At 35.5% G+C, this 27,270-nt stretch overlaps 1 protein-coding gene across 2 annotated transcripts; it reads right to left on the bottom strand.

Moving 5' to 3' along the window:
• On the bottom strand, positions 1-27,224 carry LOC110457846 (cystathionine beta-synthase-like). 2 transcript variants are annotated; one of them, XM_021509287.1, is made up of 17 exons: positions 27,147-27,219; positions 23,395-23,605; positions 22,737-22,843; positions 22,340-22,474; positions 21,356-21,435; positions 20,074-20,208; positions 19,519-19,588; positions 18,542-18,633; positions 18,268-18,393; positions 16,700-16,784; positions 15,940-16,051; positions 15,198-15,278; positions 15,006-15,011; positions 7,695-7,829; positions 6,292-6,400; positions 5,353-5,437; positions 1-3,732 (listed from the first exon to the last, which is right to left on the bottom strand). In XM_021509287.1, exons 2-17 carry the CDS (start codon positions 23,517-23,519, stop codon positions 3,623-3,625), a joined length of 1,593 nt encoding a protein of 530 aa, XP_021364962.1. In that variant the 5' UTR covers positions 23,520-23,605; positions 27,147-27,219; the 3' UTR covers positions 1-3,622. The 2 variants fall into 2 exon arrangements, with proteins under 2 accessions (XP_021364962.1, XP_021364963.1); XM_021509288.1 differs by lacking the exon at positions 15,006-15,011 and having other exon boundaries at positions 27,147-27,224.
• Positions 27,225-27,270: the final 46 nt, after the last annotated feature.

The following is a 27,270-nucleotide window of genomic DNA, read 5'->3' as shown; positions in this document are numbered from 1 at the left end:
TGTGCTGTATAGCACTTTGATTCCACCTTACGTTTAATCTGTGCTGTATAGCACTTCAATTCCACCTTATGTTTAATCTGTGCTGTATAGCACTTTGATTCCATCTTACGTTTTAATCTGTGCTGTATAGCACTTCGATTCCACCTTACGTTTAATCTGTGCTGTATAGCACTTTGATTCCACCTTACGTTTAATCTGTGCTCATGTTCTTCTGGTTGTGAAAATTTGTGTGAAATATCTACACACAAATTAAAAAAAAAGTTATGTATTTCTAGATTACACAGATTAAACAGTAGATTACTAGATTACACAGACTAAAAAGTAGATTTCAGAGCTACTGCAAATTGGGAAATTTCAACACGGTAGAACTTCCCATTTTACAGTAAGTCTATTCTATACAGCAGATTGAATTACACTGGTTCAAACGTTATCAGTTCTGATCCTACGTGGCCGAATTATTGGAAATTGAATTTAATCATTGACAGTTTGACTTTCAATATACAAATGTACTCATGATAACGTCCTTAAAAAAACAGTATTCCTATGTAATTTAATAAAACTTCAAAGATGTATGATTATATTCAAATATAATGTGCCGTTTGGATTTTTCTAGTGCTTTAAAAAAATAATTGAATGCACTTGTGTGCTATGTTTTATGCAAAACATTATTTTGTTCTAAATGGGTTTTAACAAATGCTATGCTGTAGGTATGAAAATCACCCAATAAAATCACTCGCAATGTTTATTCAAAATTAATTCTGATTTCCCCCATAACCCAAACATGTCTTAAATATATACCGGAAGCTCATAAAAAATATGTCAAATAAATAGATCAAATAAGCAATCTAAGCACTTTATTCTTTAATGAGATTCAAAACAAGAGATTCTAAAACAAATATGATTTCATCAAAACGAAAAAGAAAAAAAATCTAAAATGATTCAAGGTATCGATTATAAAAGAATCTCATTAAAATGATTTGTATGAACATAACTGGTCATTACAGTCCCAGGATTAACACGAGATTCTTACTAAGCTGTAACGATGGTGCATGATGATAGGAATTTATGCGAGACATTAGTGAGTTAACGCCCTTGCTTCGTCACTAGATGGCACTGCTACCAGCTTGGTTCTACAAATCTAATGCTGACAGTGGCATTGCATGCTTTTTAAAATAATAATCAGCGGAACAAGCAGAATTTAAAAAAAAGGACAACATATAAATGCCTTTCATAAATTGTATATGCTTTGGATATTTATAGAATGTTTTATTTGATTCAATACTTGTAATTCTACAGTTAGCATTAAGTTTGTATGACCAATTTGCAATTGGTTGCAGCGCCATCTGCAAGGGAGATAACTCACTATTGTCTCTCAAAGGAAAGATAATGCAAGTACACTCGAGAGACTTGCCATGAATTGAAAGCGTAAATGCTCACATTTTTCATGTTGAATAAATGAGCATAAAAATATCCACATGCAAATACAAGGCAATATAGGATTTAGATATTGTTAGCCGTGAATATTTTGCTACAGTTTAATCTCCAACTTTTTTTTGCCCTCCGCAATGAGGGAGAATGTTAGCCTTACAACAAACATAGTAAACAATATAATATACATTAGGTGTATAGGACGAAATTAAAAATTGGTATACAGTATATAGATTACAGAACTGATGCCAACATAAATATTTCCACACTGTGATCAGTTCAAATAGTCAAAATGCAAACATTGCCATAAGTGAGAATTTCCACTTTTAGAGCGTGTTTCTAGTACAAAACACACGGCTACCCATGTAGCATTAAGTCCCACCAATAGGCATTTGTAATATACATAATGTATAAACAAGAGAGAAGCAACCCGAAAATGTCATGAGAAAAAATATAAGCAAAATAAAAATTCTGTAATTAAATAGATACATGAATTAAAAATGTTTAAGCTGTGTATGCTAAAGAAAAAGTAAGCAATCTATACTTCCTGACAATATTGTTAGATATTTATTGTGACTTTTTATGAGGTGTTAGTCTTGTAGCCCTCAGTTGTAAAAGTGACTACTGACAGTAGGTGTAAGCCTCCTCTATAACTCAGCACTACAGCTTACAGTAATTATTGCAGGGCTATGTCAGGTGATGATGTGTCCAATAAGTAAGAGATATACAACAACAAATATCTTAATGTCAATTCAGGTCAACCTCATGTCAAATTTTCAGGTCAATTTCACCTGAAAAAAGTGTGACTGTCCATTTCAGATAAAATTAACATTGAAAATTCACATGAAAATATTTCAGGTCTTACCTGAAATAGATCTGAAATTGACCTGACAATACCTTGTATCGGATGCAATATTTGCCTGTGAAGAGTTTTCGCAATGTCCAACAGGAAAAGTATGATTCCAGGACTCATGTCTGTGTCCTAAATTACTTAATTTAAATACAATTTATGTCATGGACTGTCTTTCTAATACACAGTACGTACTCACAATACACACAACCAGGTAGCTACCTTCACCGACAGATGGAGAAATATGTATTATCACCAAACAATATGTCCAGGGACTTTGATACCTCACCTAGTATATACTATACAAGGTATGTCAGATGAGGTACATCAAAAGCTAAGGACCGGCGAGATAAAAATTACTAAAACTAGACTTGATCATTTAACTCATTCACCCCTGAATGCACATTTTAACTCTTCCAATTCAAAGGTTGGAATAGTTCATTATGAAATTTCAGGGTTGAATGAGTTAATCAGTAGACAAATATTTAGGTTTTACAATGTCAGTCTAAATCATTTTTTTCAGTTTTAGGCCCTTTTCAGTTTTAAATAAGGCTCGAAATTTCCTGCCATTTGCAAAGTTTCAAAATTCATAGATTTCTCTAAACTCATCAACAGTACACAACCCTAAAACCTAACACTAGTTGATATTCCAAAATTCTCGAAATTAACTCATATAACAAACATTTCATTTTCTTGTTTTTTCTTCATTCATGTTTATATGAGAATAACACCCCAAAATTAATATAAAATTATAGCTTATTGTGCAGTCGAATTCCAAGCTCATTGAGACCCTTTCAAAACATCTTTGTTAAATTTCAGGGCCTTTTCGTCTATTTTGGGGCTTTTCAAAGGAAACATTTTTAGGTTTAAGCTTTCATCAATTTTCAAAGCAAACTCTTTGTTTTGGGGCCTTTTTAACACGTTTAATAATGAACTGTTCAAAGTCTGGGGTTGATAAAGAGTCGGATATGAAAATGGTCACATGATATACACCTGTTATACAGCGACTTTTACACCACGCTGTGGTACACACATACTCAGTGAACTCTGTCTAACCCTGACACCCGTGTGATCACATGATTCAGCCGTGTTACAGTTGTTATAAGGTTGTCATCGCTGAACCAAATCTAGCGGCCAGGTCAGACAAAACTCAAGACTGGAGAGTCGGGTTAAGAAAGTGTGCTGTCGAAATATATTTCTTGTACCATTTTAAATCCTTCCCTTTTTGATACATTTTTTTAACAAAACCAACGACTTATGTAAAATTAACCCAGTGATTGTACAAAGATTCTAACAAAACTGAAACCAACAGAGTCTGTAAACATGCAGAGTCTGTCATATCAATTATATTTCATTGTCCTGGGTCTGTTGCTTGGTTATGAAGTTCAAAAGGTCAATCCTGGTTGCTATGCCGAAAATCATCTGTTTCTTGGACATTTTACTTGTTCCTTCATCTGTAGAATAAATCAAGTATCAAATACAATTCCATCACCGTGAAAAATATTGATCAAAGCACTTCTACGAGACAAACATTGTTTTTTGTTTTAATACTCAAATATTTTAACCTGTTACTTTCAGTTTGATATATTTAAATACTGTAATGTGAATGGCTATGGCTTTTTGACCCTAAATGACTTAAAAAGACAATTGGCCAAAAACCAATACAAAAAATAAAGCTCCATTTTAACCAGATATTAATTCAAAAACATACTTTTCCACCATCAAGTTGTATGAAACTTCATTGACTTAAATTACCAAAGTGACCATTTTGAATCCAACTGTATACCATTTAACCAATATTGTCTTTTTGAAATATCGTCTAAATCAAAATTTACTCTTACGAGGTTGCTAAGTGAATCGTAATCNCTTCATTGACTTAAATTACCAAAGTGACCATTTTGAATCCAACTGTATACAATTTAACCAATATTGTCTTTTTGAAATACAGCATAGTATAATAAAATAAATATATAGTATTCATATCCATGTGTCCTGTTTGTCACATCCAAACCTGCCTGGCTTCCAAATGGGTAATTAACTTGGCATTAGTCTCCCATTGGTACTAGTCAATTCACTAACTTTTTTCAAATGAAATGTTGACAAAATATGGTAATGAGATTGTCTCCCTTAGAAACTCCTTAGTAGATGTTTACATTGGGCTTTATTTTATTCATTTATTATAGGGACATATTTTCTCCTCTGACTCATCAAAACATAGACCTTTTTTTAACATTCTCCAGATTTTATCTGTATCTGCAGGGTTTTTTGTTTGTTTTTGTATTGGATCAAAATCGGGAGTTCGATAAAAAAAAAATTACATGGACTTTGACAAAAGAGCAACAGAAAACTTGACAAAAGAGTTACAAGGACATTGACAAAAGAGTTACAGAAAGTTTGACAAAAGAGCAACAGGAAACTTGACAAAAGAGTTACAAGGACTTTGACAAAAGAGTTAAAGAAAGTTTGACAAAAGAGTTACAGGGTCTTTGACAAAAGAGCAACAGAAAACTTGACAAAACAGTTACAAGGACTTTGACAAAAGAGTTAAAGAAAGTTTGACAAAAGAATTGCAGGATGTTTGACAAAAGCGTTTAATTTTAGAACTAGTAATGTTGAAAGCATGTCTTCTAGTTAGGTTAAGCACTCCCAAGTAAACCCTAACAAAAAGCATGGAAATGAACAGACACCAAGGTACAGTAGCCTTTAAAAAGGTTGGAAATATATTTTGTATAAAATTTGATAAACTAGAAGGTGAACGGATATACACCAGGTAGAATTGTGAAGTCTGTACACAAAATACCATTTCTTATAGGAATCTAGTTTTTAACGAAAAGTTATATATAAAATAATAAAATTTACCCAGAGGAACATACCTCAGATTAGTCGCTAGTGATCGGACACCAAATTACCTTTCTGAAGCTAGAAAACTAGAGAAATCTATGTACCTCCAGCTAGTGGGTGATAGATACTCGCAACCCTGTACATTTACGAGTCAGAAAGTTAGAGAAATGCAGGAAGCCAGGACGTGATTCGAATGTGAGGACAGGACTCACCACCCAGAGATTGGTACGTACACTGACGCTGGTCGTGGACCACTAGGACAAAGTGGTCCGTGTCCAACATCCGGGACAGCTGACCGAGGGAAATGTCCATCTTCACCTGTACACACAGAAATAGTATTATAATACAACCAGGTTGAAACTAATACATGTATTAGGAATATCTAAATAAAATATTTTAACTTATATTAATCACTCTTGTTAGTGCAGATGTTAGCACGCAGGGGGTCTTATTGTGGGAGGAAACCAGAGTACCCAGAGAAAACTCAATTGGTTGGGCAGGTGACCCATACCTTGTCACATCTGATCGGGGAATCAAATCCCTTAAAGGCAACTACTAATGTGATGTTCACTGTTTATTCCTTACATTCTCAAAATATAGCAGCAGTATATAACAACAATGTCTGTACATCTTGGTCGTTACCATGGCGTCTATGACCAACCCATGTGTCTATTTATACAAGCATGGTACTTAAATTCATGTTTTTCCAATGAAGTAATAAAACAATGCTTTTAATTTTGACATCCTCATATGGAACACTGTGTTTCCAGTTTTAAAACGATTATATTACATTAGGGCTGAATTGCAAGTTCAGAAGGGATAGGCATACATGTCAGGAGGGATCAATAGGTACCAATAAGTCAAAGTACCACATATAGCTCATAAAGGGTTAACAACCAGGTTTAAAATGCTAATATAATTATAAAGGGAAATGACTGGGACTGGAAAAACTTATAGCCAGGACTGGAGTAACAAGTAACTCAAGTTAAAGTAGGGAAACAGCCAGGACTCTACTGGGGTTTAACCCTTTCACCCCTAGGTAACTTTAGTAGACTCTACCATACATTGATCTGGATGAGTCCATTATAGTCTACAGTGGTGAAAGGGTTGACATAACTATTTGACACGTCAGAATCAAATTGACCAGGTTTTACATGGATTGCCAAACTTACCTTCTTGAATTGCTTGTACATGACTCGAGAAATGGGCTCAGCGGGTTTGACCTTTGCCTTGACAACCTGTGCCATCATGTTGCCAACGGTTACCATCCCCATGATTTCGCTGAAAGTAGAAGACAGTAATACAATGACGCAGCCAATGGGTTGTTTGATTATTTTACAGAGTGATGAAACCAACATGCAGTATGACATCATCATTGAGGCCGAACTGACGGATGACGTCGGTTCCTACACCACTGCATCATAAGCTCACTTGGTTTTTCAGGTCGGGTGAGCCAAAAGTTGCGTAGCTGGTCCACAGGTTTTACTTTAGTTGATTATAAAATGTATGTATTCTAATAGAAACTTTATATATTTTACAGCCATTATTGCCACTGATATGAATCACTGTTGTTGGCCTGGATCTTAATCAATGTGGTTGGGCAGTGCTAGAATTGTAGAATGCTAGCGACGAAATGGCAGCACCGGCTGTATGCTCCCCAGGGAGTTGCGAAAGATATTGGCTGGTTGCAAAGGCCCTATAACCACGGATAATAATTTGTGAACCGCTTTGAGACGACCTTCAAACTAGGTTGTGATAAAGCGGTATATGAGAACCTGGAATTATTATTATTATTAATTACTATTATGTATTAATGTGGGATGAAACCCATGTGGTTGGGCAGGTGACCCCCATACCTTTTCATGTCTGATCATTGAATCACACCCCTGCTGCGGTGGTGAAAGGCAAATGCATTATCCACTGTGTCTCCCGACTACCCGATACCAATTTGTATTCAACCAGACCATATGATACCTACTGTATTCAACCAGACCATCCGATACCTACTGTAATCAACCAGACCATCCGATCCCTACTGTAATCAACCAGCCCATCCGATACCTACTGTAATTACCCAGCCCATCCGATCCCTACTGTAATCAACCAGCCCATCCGATCCCTACTGTAATTAACCAGACCATCCGATCCCTACTGTAATCAACCAGACCATCCGATACCTACAGTAATCAACCAGACCATCCGATACCTACAGTAATCAACCAGACCATCCGATACCTTCTGTAATTAACCAGACCATCCGATACCTACTGTAATTAACCAGTAATCTACTGTTGGTAGGTTTTGGTGGTTGAGGAAAACCAGAGTTCCCGGAGAAAACATAACCGGCCTACAGCCAGTACCTGGCGACTGCCCCACGATGATCTGGAACCCGCGATCCAGTGGTGGAGGGCTAGTGATAGCAGAATGTCAGACGCCTTAACCTCTCGGCCACTGTGGACCCCAGTAATCTACTTGTATTTTACCTGTGTTTAAGTTATATTGATATAAATTCTTTTTGTTATTAGCTGTTGTACTATGAGTGAAATACACAAATGATTATTTAATGACTGCTTACCCTGTGTCACTGACCACTGGCACCTGGTCAAATCCCTCCTTGTTGAGCAAGTCAAGCGTGTCCTGGATTGTGACTGTGGGGGTCACAGTCAGTGGAGCTCTTAGCGCTAAGGCACTTACATTCATGTCCCACCACCTGTACAATTAGAACAAATGTTTTCTGTAACATGCATTCCTTTTTATTCGTTTGTATATCTAATCTACAACATTAGGGAAATTCAATAAAATTATTTCAAAAATTTGCAGACAAACATTTTGAATTGTATCAACAAATGTAGCAGTACTGTAAACAGTTTTCAGAATAAGTCGGTCTCTGTTCAAAAGATATATATATACATTGACTTCTCAACTTTCTTCAGTTTCAGAAAAATCAAATAAAACAAAAACCGCTCCTGTAACAAAATTATCTCACAGAATTTTTTTTCATTTTTATTTCTACCCGTTATTTAACGTAAACTAAATGTTACTGTTTGAAGAAAGTTCAAAAGCCACCAGACAGAATACAACACTGAAATATTCGGTGACCTAACACGTGTATCGTGTTACAACAGAGTAATGGAGAAGGACAGGTTCTGATGTGTCGACTCACAGATAACCTTTCAGCACATGTGAACTCTAGAGAAGTAAAACCTGTTACTGCTGCTTTATCAATACATGTACTTGTAATGATATGGAAAAAAAAAAAAATCTTGAAACAACTATTCTGTAATAAAAAAAAAATAAAAAAAATATGTGATCGCTTAATTTTCCATGGAGTCATTTTATACTATTATATTTTTGTGGTGTTTGTTATAATACAGTTATGTTCACCAATAATGTCACCTAATCTTCCATAAAAGGTCACACGTGGAAGTGCTTCCTTTTGTGAAACAGTCAATTATGAATGTCAACTCAATCTGTTTTCAATTCCGAATCTTTGAAACTGTTAGAATTCTACACAGAAGTAAGTTACTTGTCATACTGTCTATTGGCTTTTTACACCTACAGATCAGAATTGATAGAAACTATCTCTAATATTTTGTACTTTTATAACAAATCTAGCTACAAGCTTGCTGTAGACTCCTATTACAAATGATATATCTAACTGTTAGTTATCCTGAGCCATTGTTAAGCTTGTGTGAAGCTTGTGTGAAGCTTGTGTGAATCCTGTTTAGGATGTAAATACACCAAACAGTTAATATTTCTCATGTTAACTATGAAGTATGTGATGTCTTGTTAACTATGAAGTATGTGATGTCTTGTTAACTATGAAGTATGTGATGTCTTGTTTACTATGAAGTATGTGATGTATTGTTAACTGTGAAGTATGTGATGTCTTGTTAACTATGAAGTATGTGGTGTCTTGTTAACTATGAAGTATGAGATGTCTTGTTAACTATGAAGTATGTGATGTCATGTTAACTATGAAGTATGTGATGTCTTATTAACTATGAAGTATGTGATGTCTTGTTAACTATGAAGTATGTGATGTCATGTTAACTATGAGGTATGTGATGTCTTATTAACTATGAAGTATGTGATGTCTCGTTAACTATGAAGTATGTCATGTCTTGTTAACTATGAAGTATGTCATGTCTTGTTAACTTTGAAGTATGTCATGTCTCGTTAACTATGAAGTATGTCATGTCTTGTTAACTATGAAGTATGTCATGTCTTGTTAACTTTTAAGTATGTCATGTCATGTTAACTATGAAGTATGTGATGTCTTGTTAACTATGAAGTATGCCATGTCTTGTTAACTATGAAGTATGTGATGTCTTGTTAACTATGAAGTATGTCATGTCATGTTAACTATGAAGTATGTGATGTCTTGTTAACTATGAAGTATGCCATGTCTTGTTAACTATGAAGTATGTGATGTCTTGTTAACTATGAAGTATGTCATGTCATGTTAACTATGAAGTATGTGATGTCTTGTTAACTATGAAGTATGCCATGTCTTGTTAACTATGAAGTATGTGATGTCTTGTTAACTATGAAGTATGTCATGTCATGTTAACTATGAAGTATGTGATGTCTTGTTAACTATGAAGTATGAGATGTCTTGTTAACTATGAAGTATGTGATGTCTCGTTAACTATGAAGTATGTCATGTCTTGTTTACTATGAAGTATGTGATGTCATGTTAACTATGAAGTATGTGGTGTCTTGTTAACTATGAAGTATGTCATGTCTTGTTTACTATGAAGTATGTGATGTCATGTTAACTATAAAGTATGTGATGTCTTGTTAACTGTGAAGTATGTGATGTCTTGTTAACTATGAAGTAACTGATGTCTTGTTAACTATATCAAGTATGAAATGTCATGTTAACTATGAAGTATGTGATGTCTTGTTAACTATATGAAGTATGTGATGTCTTGTTAACTATGAAGTATGTGATGTCATGTTAACTATGAAGTATGTGGTGTCTTGTTAACTATGAAGTATGTGATGTCTTGTTAACTGTGAAGTATGTGATGTCTTGTTAACTATAAAGTATGTGATGTCTTGTTAACTATATGAAGTATGAAATGTCATGTTAACTATGAAGTATGTGATGTCTTGTTAACTATGAAGTATGAGATGTCATGTTAACTATGAAGTGTATGATGTCATGTTAACTATGAAGTATGTGATGTCTTGTTAACTGTGAAGTATGTGATGTCATGTTACCTATGAAGTATGTGGTGTCTTGTCTACTATGAAGTATGTGATGTCTCGTTAACTATGAAGTATGTGGTGTCTTGTTAACTATGAAGTAGGTGATGTCTTGTTAACTATATGAAGTATGAAATGTCATGTTAACTATGAAGTATGAGATGTCTTATTAACTATGAAGAATGTGATGTCTTGTTAACTGTGAAGTATGTGGTGTCTTGTTAACTATGAAGTCTGTGATGTCTTGTTAACTATATGAAGTATGAAATGTCATTTTAACTATGAAGTATGTGATGTCCTGTTAACTATGAAGTATGTCATGTCATGTTAACTATGGAGTATGTGATGTCTTGTTAACAAGGAATATGTGATGTCTTGTTAACTATGAAGTATGTGATGTCTTGTTAACAAGGAATATGTGATGTCTTGTTAACTATGAAGTATGCCATGTCTTGTTAACTATGAAGTATGTCATGTCTTGTTAACTATGAAGTATGTCATGTCATGTTAACTATGGAGTATGTGATGTCTTGTTAACTATGAAGTAGGTGATGTCTTGTTAACTATGAAGTATGTGGTGTCTTGTTAACTATGAAGTAGGTGATGTCTTGTTAACTATGAAGTATGTCATGTCTTGTTAACTATGAAGTATGAGATGTCTTGTTAACTATGAAGTATGTGACGTTTTGTTAACTATGAAGTATGTGATGTCTTGTTAACTATGAAGTATGTGATGTCTTGTTAACTATGAATTATGTGATGTCTTGTTAACTATGAAATATGTGATAATGATAATTGACTGTGATTCCCACTTCCTAACTACAATGTCGCAAACAGAAAATAAAACCAGGACCTTGATTGCCTCACATTCTACAGCAGGTTGTTACTGCTAAAGGAAAGGGAAAATTTCTTATGGCTAAAGGTTGGTTGGTTGGTTTGTGTTTTACGTCCTATTAACAGCTATAAAGCAGTTAAAATCACAAACAATGCCCCCCACCCCACTTGACCATTGTTCCTTAAACGTGACTTCTTGTTTAGTATTATATACTATATCATACATAAAATGGAGCTGCTGGAATGATGTGACAAATTTCTATAAATAACAGCAGTGACCTTGACCTTGAAACACACGTCTGTATAAAGTTCGATCACAATTAATTAGGCAATTATGCTAATAGAGTGATACCAGTAAATCAAGACAGAATATGACCGGGCAGACTCGGACATGAAAAACTTTACAAGGGCATAAACAATATACTGGCAAGTCAAAATAAACCCAGCATCAACCATATACAATATACAACTATACAGATAGAATTTTAATCAGAAACTATCAATTACTGAAAAAAAAATTGGATATCAGAAATTCACCCTGGATGAATAACATACAGAAATGTGCTCAGAAACAACTATTTTCAATGGCAACAATAAGGCCTGAACTCTTTGAAACACAATTATTAAATCTATAAATTATGTTCAAATCATTGTAATGACAACATTTTACTGGATGATTTGATTCGACATGAAATATTTAGATTTATTATTTTACTTTTTACAAAGAGTTAATTGACTGTCCATCAAATGTTTCAAAAGATGTTCTGTAAAAAGGAAAATATTATACATGTATATTCCATTGAGACAGTCTAATAATATTATCCAATGGCTATCTTTATTCTTTAATTGAGATGGATTAAGAATGAGTCAGATGAATTAATACAATGCGAGTGACCAATGGAAACTAAAACGGATTAATTGGAACATACCAACAATGTCAATTAATACAAAAGTTATATGGGGTTATTTATAAAAGAAAATTACAGATTTAAGATAAAGAAAATGTCATCAGGCTTAATGCATGGTAATACTTCAATATAATGTCATTTTATACATACCAGTGACAACTTTAAAAAAAAAAAAAAAAAAAAATTACATACAGAAGTCAAAATTTTAGCTTAATCTGATGATAAAATATTGTATCTTGGTTATAAAGTCATTCTGATGATAGAAAATACTGCATTCTAAAAGGAAAACATCATATTCTAATAATATGATATCATGTTCTAAAAATAAAATACCATACACTAATAAAATATCATACTCCATTAAAATATCATATTCTAATAATAAAATATGATATTCTTATAAAATTTCATATTCTAAAAATAAAATACCATACTCTAATAAAATATCTTATTCTAATAATAAAATATTATATTCTAATGATGAAATATGATATTCTAATAAAGTATGATATTTTGATAATGAAATATTATACCCTTATGAGAAAAAGTCACATTTTGATGAAAATGCAGTTTTAACTCGTTTTTACATGTGAGGTATCACAAATAATCAATCCGATGAAAATTGTAATTAATGTTAAATACCTTCAGATGTTATGATACCACTTTTTAGTATTGACCAATCAAAACACTAGTTTCCATTCACTGCATTCAAACCCTCAGATTTTGGGTTTCCAAGGAGATGTTACAGTGAGTGTTTGTTTTTTGTACAGTGTCACTACACACACTATATATATAGTACCGGTGTAACTACAACTGTTCCCAAATAAACCAGAAAACAATACAATGGCGTGAAGTAGCCTGTACATAATGGCATGCAGCATTATCAAGCATGATGATATTGGAATATGTGTGAAATGTTACGCTTTGCAAGTGTGATAATTTCCAAATCCATCCGATACCACCTCCAGTCACCTGTGTTATAAGTTTCTCGTAATGCACCCCCTGTTTGGAACCCCTCTGACTACATGTGGTTCCCAATGAAAACAGAAAATGAGTTCTGAATAGTATACCTAGATAGACGGATATGTGTTGTTATAATCTGAAGGGGGTCTTTAATATATTAAAAAACAAATCAAAAATCCCGATATACACTGTGTTGTTTCTCCGCAATGTCCAGCCAAATCCTGTTTAGCTATTCATGTTTTAGTGTTTACTCAACCAGGCCGTTCTTACCTGGGTTGCGCACCTTGTCGGTTTGTTTATATGGACGTGTGCTTATGAACTGACACATCAAAATGTCAACAAATGAAGGTGAACGCCTTCTCAACTTATTAGAAGCACGATTGGCTTGGTTTGGTTTAGTATTGTTTAACGTCCTATCAACAGCTATGGTTATTTAAGGACGGCCTCCCCTGTGTGCAAGATGCATGCGTGTAGTGTATGCGTGTGTGTTTCGGGAGGCTGCAATATGTTTGTGGTTGTCTCCTTGTCATAGCGCGGAACTGATGCCGACTTGATAGTGCTACCTCACTGAAACATACTGCCGAAGACACCCAGCAGGACACCCCACCCGGTTACATTATACTGACAACAGGCGAACCAGTCGTCCCTCTCCTAAATTGCTGAGCGTTAAGCAGGAGTAGAAACTACCATTTTTACAGACTCTGGTATGTCTCGGCCAAGGGACAGAACCCAAAGCCTTCGTCACAGGGCCGAACACTCATCTAAAGGCCAAAAGTTAGGCATTGTCATGGGAGAAATTAGGAAGAAGAAAGTTGTTAAGAAAGAAGAGAAAAGATAAGATCCCAAATTTAGTCGCCTCTTACGATCAAACAATTGGGGCAGCAGGTACAAACTTGTTTCTGTGAACAAAAACATATGTCTCCCACTATTAGCCAATAGACAATTGCAAACTTCAGTAAAAAAAAAAAGGCCCATATTTTTTTATATAGTGGGGCACAAGACCAGAATTTCAAATGTGACACTCCTACTCCCCGAGATACATAACTATAGCAAGTTTGGTCAACGTAGGTGAAATAATATGGAAGTTATGCTGTTGACAAACATCTGTATTAAAAATAAACAAAGGACCATAACTCTGTATATTGTGGGGCACGAGACCCAATTTCAGTATGAGAGATTCCACCCTCCCAAGATACATAATTATGGTTAGTTTGGTAGACGTTGGTGAATAACTTATGCTCCGGACAAACTTCCTCACAGTGACCTAAATCTAGTGCACTGCACACCTTCTGTGGCTGATGCATGCATACCTCAAGTTTCACCAAGATATCTTTAACGGTTTAAAATGTATGGCCCAGGCACGTTGCGATTAGAAGGACGAGAAGAAGAACCCAGAAGAGAACCAGTACTAATACAATATGTCCCCCTTCATTCAAGGGGAGACATAATAAACTACAAAGATGTTGAAGACCTACTGGTACATTTGTACTGTGCACCATCACAAGTTTGTCTGTGACACATGTTGCAGTTATACCAGTAGTTCTGCAACATCGTCTGCATGTAGTTTTATTGATTATTTATTTTTGTTTTATACAACAAATTTATTTAGGGCTAATTCTTTTCCCTGCAAGTCAAATCTACTACACTACGGATAGCAGAGGCAGTTATAGTCTCATAACTCTAAAAAGAACAGCTAAGGAAAGGTATTACCCCACCAAACGATAAAATACACTATAATACACCAAATGGGGTAAATAAATGACAAAACATCAAACAAAAGCAAAAAAAAGTTTAAATGCTTCACTGAAACAATTTGAAAATAACACCAGAGAGGGAGGAAGTTACGGTCTGTGCAAACAGGTAGCACAGCAGATCTATTTAACTCAGCCCAGGTGAGAGTTCACGACAAACGTGGCAGGTGCTGATTGGTTAATTGATTAAAAAAAATGAATAAAAAGTTTATTTACCTGTCACTGTAGGCAAAAACAAAAAGAAACATTGAAACCAAAAAATCCTCAGTGTGTCAAACGTTAACATTCTTCTGTTTCCCCCTCAATTAATTTATAATATACACTTTCAACCACAGTGAAAAACTAGACACAGAGAATTGGACGGAGCATTAGATTATCATGTCATGTGACCATGTGATAAACACTTACTTGCCATCAGGGGGCGACACTTTCTTCTCACTTTCTAGGAAATCTCTCTGGCTCATCCAATCATCACTTAGGAACTTGGTCCTACAACCAGTAATCATATAATATTAGTATCTATAGGAGGATAAAAGGAGTGGAAAACTAGGAAGATTAACTGATTCACCCCTGAAGACACATTTGAACTCTTCCATTCAAAGGTTTGATTAGTCGATTAGGAAATTTCAGGGGTGAACGATTTAAAGGAGTCAGTAAGAGTGAACAGTCATAAAGAGTTAAGTGTCAATCATTCCTATCTATCAATTCTCAAATTTTGAAATTTCATAATTCATTTTTTTTTTTTATAAATAACCCTTAATATAACTATCAGGTGTGTAAAACCATATTTGCCAACTTTTTTTTTTTAATCAGAATTCGAAACATAAAATAAAATGACATAGTTTGAGTTATTCTTTCAACTTAAATCATTAAATTTTAGAATATGGGAGTAGTTTAGCAAATTCATTGGTTGGGAATATCAAATTTAAGGGTCCAAAATCGCGAGTCTACCTCCAAGATAGGGAGAGTTGGCAGTATTTAAAACCTTGTATAAACATAGCAATGGTACCTTGAATGCTTACAGTAGAGTATCGTATATATTAAATATGGGTGGTCGGGTGACCGTATTGTCAGGAAATCTGTTTAAATTGAGATGTGAGTGATATACAAGGTATTATCATTGAAGAACACAAGGGTAAACTATACTTACATGTAGTTACGAACGGAGTCAGCGAGGATGACCACGCAGCTCTGACCTTCCTTCAGTCCAAACTCCTTGATAGCCGTAATGGCTGTGTGCATGGAAGCACCAGAACTTCCACCTACACATACATAACAGGAAACAGGCCAGGGGTTAATGGTCTGTAGATAGTGATCGTAATGATTAACATTTATCGATTAGTTTGTGCTGGTACAGTACCCCAGTACAGATAGTGTTTGTGATGTTGTCCAAACATCAAATGTATGTACAACAACTGAAAGAAGGCTGCAAATACGAAATATCTCCGACATTTCTTCTATTTTGCTTATTTTAAACTCAACTTTTATACAGTTTAGTACTACAGTAATGCTGCACAATACTCTGCTTATTGACAAGTTATTTCTGTGAGATATATAATTAATAAATAGCAGACCAGTCTGAGTATATAAACTTGACCAACTCTGATAGTGATACTTGTCATGACTAGATAAAACTAATTTAAGCCAGATCTCCTGATATCAAAACGCTTGAGTGAAATTTTAACATTTTTGTATACTGAATCTTATTTTTTTATGCAACAGAGGTCAGCATTTTATCAGTGCCTCTACTGAGGGTTGAACCTAGAACCTCTGATTTACTAGTCTTACACTCTACCGAATGAGCTAGAAATTCTGGTTAGCAGAATCAGCAGAAAGATTCTGTGTCTGTGTGCAAATTGAGTTAATTTTCTTCCTTAAAATGTTTCAGTTTTTCTGAATACAGTACTTACCACACAGAAGTCCCTCCTCCCTGATGAGGCGCCGCGACATCTTAAACGTTTCCTTGTCCCTCGTCTTGTACCACTTGTCTACCAGCTGTGGATATAAATCTTACAGATAACTCATTTAATGTCAACAAAAACTAAATACTCTAAAAGTGGAAATGTACGTATGTGGAAATGTTCATATTTTGAAGGAAATGTTTGTATGTGGAAATGTTCGTATGTGGAAAAGTTCATATTTGGAAGGAAATGTTCATATTTGGAAGGAAATGTCCATATGTGGAAATGTTAGTATGTGGAAGGAACTATCAGGTGTGTAAAACCATATTTGCCAACAGGAAATGTACGTATGTGGAAATGTTCATATGTGGAAATGTTCGTAGGTGGAAATGTTTGTATTTGGAAGGAAATGTTCGTATGTGGAAATGTTGGTATGTGGAAGGAAATGTTCGTATGTGGAAATGTTCATATTTGGAAGGAAATGTACGTATGTGGAAATGTTCATATGTGGAAATGTTCGTATGTGGAAATGTTTGTATTTGGAAGGAAATGTTTGTATGTGGAAATGTTCGTATGTGGAAATGTTCGTATTTGGAAGGAAATGTTTGTATGTGGAAATGTTCATACTTGGAAGGAAATGTTCGTATGTGGAAATGTTCATATTTGGAAGGAAATGTTCGTATGTGGAAATATTTGTATGTGGAAATGTTCGTATTTGGAAATGTATGCAGGTTGTCTCTTTATACTGATTGTGGTGTGGAAATACTGTACTGGCAAAGGCTCCGAAATCTATATATCTCTAATCCATACAATCTATAAATAAAGATCTGCATGTTGATATTTCCGCACTTATTTGTTCAATGCAAAAAACGTGAACTTTTTTACCTTTACAGAAATTGGTTCATGCTGCATAATTATATAAACTGTTATAATATCAAACTTTGTTTTATTAAAAATAAATACACAAATAGAAACCAAAAGTTGGAATGTTAAATTCCAATATTTAAACAATCAACAGGGTCAAGAGATTTAACCCAATGTCACCCAAGGTCAAGAGAGACAGACTTACCTTAGTCACACAAAGTCAAGAGAGACAGACTTATCTTGGTCACACAAGGTCAAGAGAGACAGACTTACCTTAGTCAAACAAGGTCAAGAGAAACAGACTTATCGTAGTCACACAAGGTCAAAAGAGACAGACTTACCTTAGTCACACAAGGTCAAGAGAGATGGACTTACCTTAGTCACGCAAGGTCAAGAGAGACAGACTTATCTTAGTCACACAAAGTCAAGAGAGACAGATTTATCTTAGTCACACAAAGTCAAGAGAGACAGACTTACCTTAGTCACACAAGGTCAAGAGAGACAGACTTACCTTAGTCAAACAAGGTCAAGAGAAACAGACTTACCGTAGTCACACAAGGTCAAGAGAGACAGACTTACCCTAGTCATACAAGGTCAAGAGAGACAGACTTACCCTAGTCACACAAGGTCAAGAGAGACAGACTTACATTAGTTGCCTCAGTCTCACAAAAGGGCACTTATCTCAAGGTCACACATGGTGAAACTTGACTTACCACACGGTCACACACAGTAGGTATGAAGTCATACCCGGTGCCTTCAACTTCGTACGAAGTCACATCAGTTTTGTTGAGGTCCTCAGGCTCAGCAAGAATGGATCCTTCAGGGTCAACACCAATTATCTGGTCAAGGTAAAATAGCAAGGTCAAATCAGAGTGAACTAAAGAAAGCTGCACAATTATTACTGTTGATATGTTCCCATGTCAGATTTCAATCAATTCATTATAGTTCTAAAAGGTAACACCAAAACTGACCACTTTAAACAATTACCTTACAGTTGGGACAGCGAGACTTGATCTTCCTAGCGATACCCGTCAGTGTTCCACCTGTTCCTGTACCCATCACAACCATGTCAACTTTGTCTGTAAATCAGAAATATCAGCTTAACACAAACTTTTGTTGAACCTCTTCAGTGACTGTTCGCCAGGGTAAAGACAGCTGCATTAGAGTTGTTAGTACCTAAGTATATGGGTAGTCTCTATGGGACACCCTACACTGGATAAGGTATGGTCCAATTGTATTCTACAGTGCTTTGACTTAAACCTTTGACCCTATGAATAATCATGGCTCTGGATCATTGTATGGGAGATGTGACAGGGTTATAAGTTTTAAAGATTTAAAATACTGCACTAGTTTTGTGCTGGAATGTATTTTTAAAAGCAAGAAAGAATGACTTCTTACTGTGTTTAAAGTCGTTCAGTTATTGAGTGTCCATAGTATTAAAGAATTGTGTATATTAGGAAAATTCATCTATGAGGCAAACAAATTAAGGGTATTCTCTGTACATTGTCCATGATTTGTGTATAATATGTATTGTATACTGATGGGCCAATGGCCTAAAGTTCGAATAAAACTTGAAACTTGATTAATTCCACTGGGTGTTTATTTCGTGTTTCCACTAATGTTTGTTATTGACAGGCTTTCATTATCTCTGAGGCTGTCACACATTGTGATCACACGTATAAACTCACTGTGACATGACCAGCACTTAACCCTTTCACCCTTATGTAACTTTAGTAGACTCTACCATGCATTGATCTGGACGAGTCCATTATGGTCTACAGTGGTGAAAGGGTTAAGTGTAATTACTCATATTGATAGTCACCGACATGATAGCATATATTCAGATCACTGTAATCCTCATACCAAAAAGAAATACAGTTTGATAAATAACAATGTACAAATGCTTTTGTTGGTGATTACTTCATTGGTGATTCAGACAGACCTAGATGTCGGTCAGTACTTACCATCTAGGGATTGGAGTATCTCCTCTCCTGTACCGTCGAAGTGTGCCAGGGGGTTACTAGGGTTACTGTACTGTAGAAGTAATCACATGTTACAAGTAAAACGGTGAAAACGACTGTAAATAGTTCAATGGAGGATCTCCAATAATTGTCTTTGTCACTAGAAGTGAATGGAAAACTAAAACTATATCAAATTTGGGGGTTAAGAATATCTGGGGGGTTTTAACACCCTCCTTAATAGTTTTGTGACTTTCACTGTAAATACTGTGTGGAAAACAAAACTGGTTAACTCATTCACCCCTGAACACACATTTGAACTCCTCCAATTCAAAGGTTGGAATAGTTCATTATGAAATTTCAGGGTTGAATGAGTTAACATAAAAGTATTAGCAATTCTCAGTACCTTTATACTACATAAACATTGTCAAGATTTGTCTATATCATCATATCATAACAACTTTTTTACATGGGCGTATTAGGTGACCTTTGACCTTACATGCAAGGTTAGTTAAAGGGATTTTGACCAATCAGACAGATTACTGTTTATCCTTGATTTACCTGATCAAGTATGTGGGAGTTAGGGATCTCTTCCATCAGTCGCTTAGCGACCCCAATATGAGACTCGGGAGAATCAAAGGCTGCTGATGTTGGTGTCCTGACAATCTCTGCACCCAACGCCCTCAGTACATCTACCTACAGAAGGAGAGCACAGGAATGTGTAACACAGTGTGTATCAGTAGTTATGTTGTTTGTATAGTAACAGTGGTTTATACGGTACAGATTTAAAACTTCTGTGTATAAAAGTTTGTATAGTAACAGTGGTTTATACAGTACAGATTTAAAACTTCTGTGTGTAAAAGTTTGTATAGTAACAGTGAGTTATACGGTACAGATTTAAAACTTCAGTGTATAAAAGTTTGTATAGTAACAGTGATTTACACGGTACAGATTTAAAACTTCTGTGTGTAAAAGTTTGTATAGTAACAGTGGTTTATACTGTACAGATTTAAAACTTCCGTGTATAAAAGTTTGTATATTAACAGTGGTTTATACGGTACAGACTTAAAACTTCTGTGTATAAAAGTTTGTAAAGTAACAGTGGTTTATACGATACAGATTTAAAACTTCTGTGTATACAAGTTTGTATAGTAACAGTGGTTTATACGGTACAGATTTAAAACGTCTGTGTATAAAAGTTTGTATAGTAGCAGTGATTTATACGGTACAGATTTAAAACTTCCGTGCATAAAAGTTTGTATATTAACAGTGGTTTATACGGTACAGAGTTAAAACTTCTGTGTGTAAAAGTTTGTATAGTAACAGTGATTTATACGGTACCGATTTAAAACTTCTGTGTATAAACGTTTGTATAGTAACAGTGATTTATACGGTACCGATTTAAAACTTCTGTGTATAAACGTTTGTATAGTAACAGTGGTTTATACGGTACAGATTTAAAACTTCCGTGTATAAAAGTTTGTATATTAACAGTGGTTTATACGGTACAGACTTAAAACTTCTGTGTATAAAAGTTTATAAATTGTATCCAGAAATGTACAAGTTCAAAATATCCTAAATAACAACATGTAAGATGGGTTTGTGTACAAGTCTGACTTGTTCACTTAAGGTTATATGCTGCCTTAATAGTTATCTCCCCTTTTATAATTATATCGTCCATCACCACATCCAGTCCATATTTCAATTCATAAATAATATAAAATCACAAGTTTTTCAAAGTGGATTTTTAAAAATGTAATTCAGTGTTAAGTACGTTAGTATACTATACATCCCTCACAATTTCTTTTTTTAAATGAGATGAAGTTGTCTAGGTCTGACCTACCTTTTCCATACTCATCTTCTCTGGCATGACGATGATACAGCGATACCCCTTCACAGCTGCAGCCAGGGCCAGCCCAATACCTGTAAGTGTAAAATGTTATCAAATAATCATGTTTACTTTCTATTAAATGCTATCATGATAAGTGACAAACTTGAAACTGTAAAGTCCAATCCTAAAGAAATTTGTTTTTACCTCCGATTTGATTCAGTACATACACCCTAGGTTTCATTTCTAACATACAATATGCTTTAGAAATGTCAATTTTACACAAGCAACAAGGCAAATCTGTTATTTTCTGTCTTTCCTCTACAGATTTAATGTAATATTAGTATCCTTCCTGTACAGAAGGTATTTTTGTATTCTCTCTAGCATACCAGCCTATGTTTGGGGGAAAGATTACCAGTTGTCTGACAGTAAAGTTTACAATCACCTATCTGCTTCTCCGTCACGGTATATCAGCCGGGAACTACAAACAAATAATCTTTCCCCGAGGATTTTCTCTTTCTGTCATACGTCAACCATTACCTTACATACTGACAACAGAGTTATCAACTCACCTGTATTTCTTTAGGTGGGCTCCTATTACCTAACATACTGACAACTGAGTTAATAACGCACCTGTATTTCCTGAGGTGGGCTCCTATTACCTTACATACTGACAACTGAGTTATTAACTCACCTGTATTTCCTGAGGTGGGCACCTATTACCTAACATACTGACAACAGAGTTATCAACTCACCTGTATTTCCTGAGGTGGGCTGCTATTACCTTGCATACTGACAACAGAGTTATCAACTTACCTGTATTTCCTGAGGTGGGGTCCTATTACCTTACATACTGACAACTGAGTTAATAACGCAACTGTATTTCCTGAGGTGGGCTCCCATTACCTTACATACTGACGACAGAGTTATCAACTCACCTGGATTTCCTGAGGTGGGCTGCTATTACCTTGCATACTGACAACAGAGTTATTAACTCACCTGTATTTCCTGAGGTGGGCTCTATGAGGACGTCTCCTGGTTTTAGGATTCCCTGCGCCTCAGCATCCTCCACCATCCTCAGGCCTATCCTGTCCTTTACACTGCCTCCCGCGTTAAAAAACTCACATTTCGCAACTGTGTAATAAATATTAAAATCAATTTGAGTCATTAAGAGCAAGACAACAGTTAAAATACATGTTCACATAAAGAAATACGCCAAGCTAAAACTAAATATAAAATCAACAGAAAACCAACTGGTTGTGAATAAAAATAATTATATCTTTTGTTGTAAAGATGAACTGAATGTAACAAATATTTTTATAATAAACAATATGTACTTTGTCACCTCCATCAGACAAACTTTATGTCCTCTTCTTGTTACTGTTACAAGACTTACACAGGCGACATTTGATGCCCTCCTTCTGTGCGATTCTGTTGATCTGGACTAGAGGTGTATTTCCAATGTTCTCCAGAACAGTAGACATCAATTTTGGGCGAGGGGCGCTGTTAAAATTCAACAAATAAACCGATAAATATAAAAACTAAATATAACACCTGTTAAACAATTTGTGTGTCAATTAAAATGTTTGGAGATAACTTTATGGTAATACTACCAAGTTTTCAAAGTTTTATCTTTTAGTATATAAGCGAAGGGATTGGGGTGTGTATGTAATGTTCCAGCTTAATTTGTTTCTCTATATAACACAAAAAGGTACCAGCTTCCTGATCCAAACTTGGTTAGTTATGATTCCTAACGTATTCACGGGTAAAATCTACCTTAAATTCAATTAAATTCTCAAGCTAGCAATTACTTCACTTTTGACTTTTAAACTGTTCATGGGCTATTCCAGCTTTTTTTTCAATTACATATATTTCCTATTTTCTTCAGCACTTAATAAAAGGGTCATAATCAGTCTTAAATATTATGCACTTTATCAAAATTTAGATGTTACCTGTTTCTTGGAAAGTCAACCGACCAACAGCAAAACAAATCAGTGCCAGTGGCTAAATGAATTACAGATGATATTATGGTTGTCTTACAATGCCAGACTTACAGTGGTACGTGTCTGTGTGGCGATTCCTTCATCGACTTGGCCTCTTGGTACGTACAGGTACTCGGACGGTCTGGACGCTTCCATTTACGGAATGGACTCTCAGCGGTAGGGCACCCACTGGACATGTTTCTATGTGTAGGTAATCTGTTATTGGTTCTGTCTGTTGAGAATACCTGCTTGAAGAATTCTCAGTCTCCTTTGCACCTTTACACTGAAAAAAAATACATTATTTCAATAATTAGTAACATTTGGTTTGCTAATGCTTTACATCCTATTAACAACTAATTTAAGGACATGCCAGGTGTTGGTGGTGGAGGAAAGCCGGAGTTCCTAGAGAAAACCCGCCGACCTACGGCCAGTACCTGGCGACTGCCCTACGAAGGCCTCGCACCTGCGGCCCAGTGGAGGGCTATAGTGGTAGCAGAATGTCAGACGCCTTAACCACTAGGCCACCGCGGCCCAATAAGTAACATATCAAAGGGACATTTATACAAAATCATCGCAAAAAATCCTACATTTTCTTCCCATCTGTTTTATGTTTGTTTTCCTCTATCTATCCAGGGTAATCAGATTGTGAAATTTATTATCTGTTGTGAAAAATGAAATACTTCGGACTTAACACCATGAAAAATAATCTAGTGACAGAAAGTGTTCATAAGGGTGAAAATGTATGAGCTGTCAAAAAGTTGCATCAAACAGTGGTTCCAGGGAACATTTATGAAAATAGTTCAGTTCCATTCCACAGTGACAAAATACATTAAAACTGTATATCTGATATCTTTGTAAAAAAGATCAACATTTGACTCCCGATGAAACATTATTCCTGTCTCCACTCTGGGAAACAATTGCTTTTAACTTATGACATAATTCAAGATGACGTTGCAAAGCACCAGGTTATTTGACAATTTAATTATATAAACTTTATTTATTTTGCAACAATTATGAAATAAGTTGTTACAACTTATTTCAATCACTCTTGTTGGCCCCAAATGTAAGCGGGCTGGGGGTATTAATGTGTGAGGAGTACTCGGAGAAAACACACGTAGTCAGGCAGGTGAACCTGTATCATTTCAGGTCCGATTGGCGAATCAAACCCTGGACGCCTTGGTGAAAGGCTATTGCAATATTCACTGCGCCACCTGTCCACCAACTTAATTAAGTTTTACCAATAAGATAATATAGAGGGTGTCACCCACTAGGGGTAACCAAAAATGTTTACCAATTCCTAGGAGATTTATTGAACAACTAAACCTATATATATATAGTCATAGACCTAGTGGTTGTGGGAGAAATAAAAGTCTATATAAAACAAGAGGCCCATGGGCCTTAACGGTCACCTGAATTATGTAAAAACTGATGTTATCGATTTTGCCAAATGAAAAAGAAATCATTTTGTAACAAAGGTAACTTGAACTACATGCATGTACATGTAATGCAAAAGTAATGTGAAAAATCTGGGTAGTATATGTATTATGTACAAATAGTGGTTCTGTCAGTCAGCTGAATTATGGTAAAGCACCTTAAGACCCTTTCATCTATGAAGAATATTTGATTCTACCATATCCGGATCTTAAGAAAAAGATTTTTGAAATTTTAGTCAATTTGACCCTTTTTGGCCCCACCCATCAGCCCCTGGGGGTCAGTCTGAGGGCTAATTTGTGCAAATCATCAAACTGCTATCCAATACTGAAAATGCTAACCAAGTTTGAATTAATTCCAATGGAAATTAAACAAATGATAGTCCAAAATGTGATTTCCCTATTTAACTATAGTAAAGTTTACTCCCTCCCCATGGGGACACGTGAACCCAAGGGTCATGAAATTCACAATTTTGGTAAAGCACCTTAAGACCTTTCCATCTATGAAGAGTATTTGATTCTACCATACCTTGGTCTTGAGAAGAAGATTTCTGAAATTTCAGTCAATTCAAACCTTTTTGGCCCCACCCACCTATCAGCCCCTGGGGGTCAGTCAGGGTTGATTTGTGCATATCATGTCAAATACTGATAATGCTAACCAAGTTTGAATTAATTCCAATGGAAATTACACAAATGCTGTCCAAATATGATTTCCCTATATAAACTAGTAGTAAAGTTTACCCCCTCCCGAAGGGGGAAAGGTGAGACCCCAGGGTCATGAAATTCACTTTTTTGGTAAAGCACCTTAACCCTTCCATCTATGATCACTCACTCAGAAGAGTATTTGATTCTACCATATCTGGATCTTGAGAAGATTTTTGAAATTTTAGTCAACTTGACCCTTTTTGGCTCCGCCCCTCACGCCCCTGGAGACTGAGGACCATATAATTCACAACTTTGGTTGACCTTTGGCCATGTTTCTGCAAAATATCATCGATATTGGTTCAGGGGTTTCAGAGAAGAAGTCGAAAATGTAAATTGTTTACGGATGGACGACGGACAAAAGGTGATCGCAATAGGCAAGACTTTGTCTCAGGTGACCTAAAAATATCTGCTATACTTCACCACAGTATAAAGAAACACAGACACTGTATACAGTACAGACCTTCTTTATATTATGTTGGTATAATGTCAAACTCCTGCATTATAGTTGACAGCTGATCGAGGTCACAATCAGATTGCAGTAAATAAAGTGGCTGTACATGTATATATATAGATAGAATCTATGTAGACTGTCAATTACCGGGTTGGTGGTTCAGGTAACAGATCTAGATCTACTGATGACCTGGCAAGTTGACAGTTAGTGAAGCGAAGCCTGCAGGGTCAGTGTAATTTAATTATTAATACACGACAGATATCTGGAAAACATTCTGATGTATTTTGAGGTTTTTTGTTCTGAGAATGATTGAAGCAATTTTCGAGTTTCCTCTCTTTGACAGATAGACATCTGGGGTGTGTGTGTGGGGGGGGGGGGGGGGCACCAGACATCTGTCAAAAAACATCTAAGACGGGTGAGTGGTGTCAGACCCAGAGGAAACCCGAAAATGGTTGTTAGTATGTTTGAAGTTGAAGTAAACATTTTGATGAACTCAATGTTGATGTTGTTAGAATATTTGAAGCAGAGATAGACGCACTATCATACACCCCTGAAATCACCCAATACATCCTGTTATATACATATACGATGACAATAAAAAAACGATGTAACGCTGACCCGTGTAGTCAACAAAAGCCGCTTTGTAACCATAACTAAGCCTGAACAGAAAGTTACTGGTCTTTCGTCGACAGTACATAAAGAAGCGAATATGGAGCCTTAAAAATATGCTAATCGTCTTCATAATGAGGAATGTGAAGTTGAAACTTGCCGTTTTCTACTGTATGTCTGTTTACGTATACACGCATTCACGTCAACAGGATCCTCAGAAAGAAATATGTTTTCTAATGCAAGCTTAGTATACGACACACCTCCAGTTGGAAGCAATATCATTGGTCGAAAAAATGGTCGCGTCTATGATACATAAAGGGGTGTCTTTTTATGTTATGAAGCGCAACGTTGATGTCATGAAGATGACAGCATTCCGTCAGTGATCAAATAAACAATACATATACATCTTATAATATGTTTACAAAAATATACATTCATAAATGTTCAAATATTTATATCTGTGAACCAAAAATTGTGACACATAGCCTACAAAGTAGAATGACCCATGAAGGAGAAAGTAGTAGCGGGTTTTTGATACGGTCCCACTTTATCCGGATTTATCAGCTACATAATTATCATTATTTATATATCAAATATACATCCTAATCTAACAATTATAGTGTACGTACCGTCCAATGCCAACGTTTTGTCTGTATGATGAGTTCTAGTGTGACACGGATTACTCTTATCTAAAACTTAAATAATACGCGTGACTATCGAGGATCACAGGCCAGATCCACTCCTTGCAGTTGC

This window comes from Mizuhopecten yessoensis, unplaced genomic scaffold (genome assembly GCF_002113885.1).
Source record: "Mizuhopecten yessoensis strain PY_sf001 unplaced genomic scaffold, ASM211388v2 scaffold9341, whole genome shotgun sequence".
Classification (NCBI taxonomy): domain Eukaryota; kingdom Metazoa; phylum Mollusca; class Bivalvia; order Pectinida; family Pectinidae; genus Mizuhopecten; species Mizuhopecten yessoensis.
This window is presented reverse-complemented; position numbering and strand designations above follow the sequence as displayed.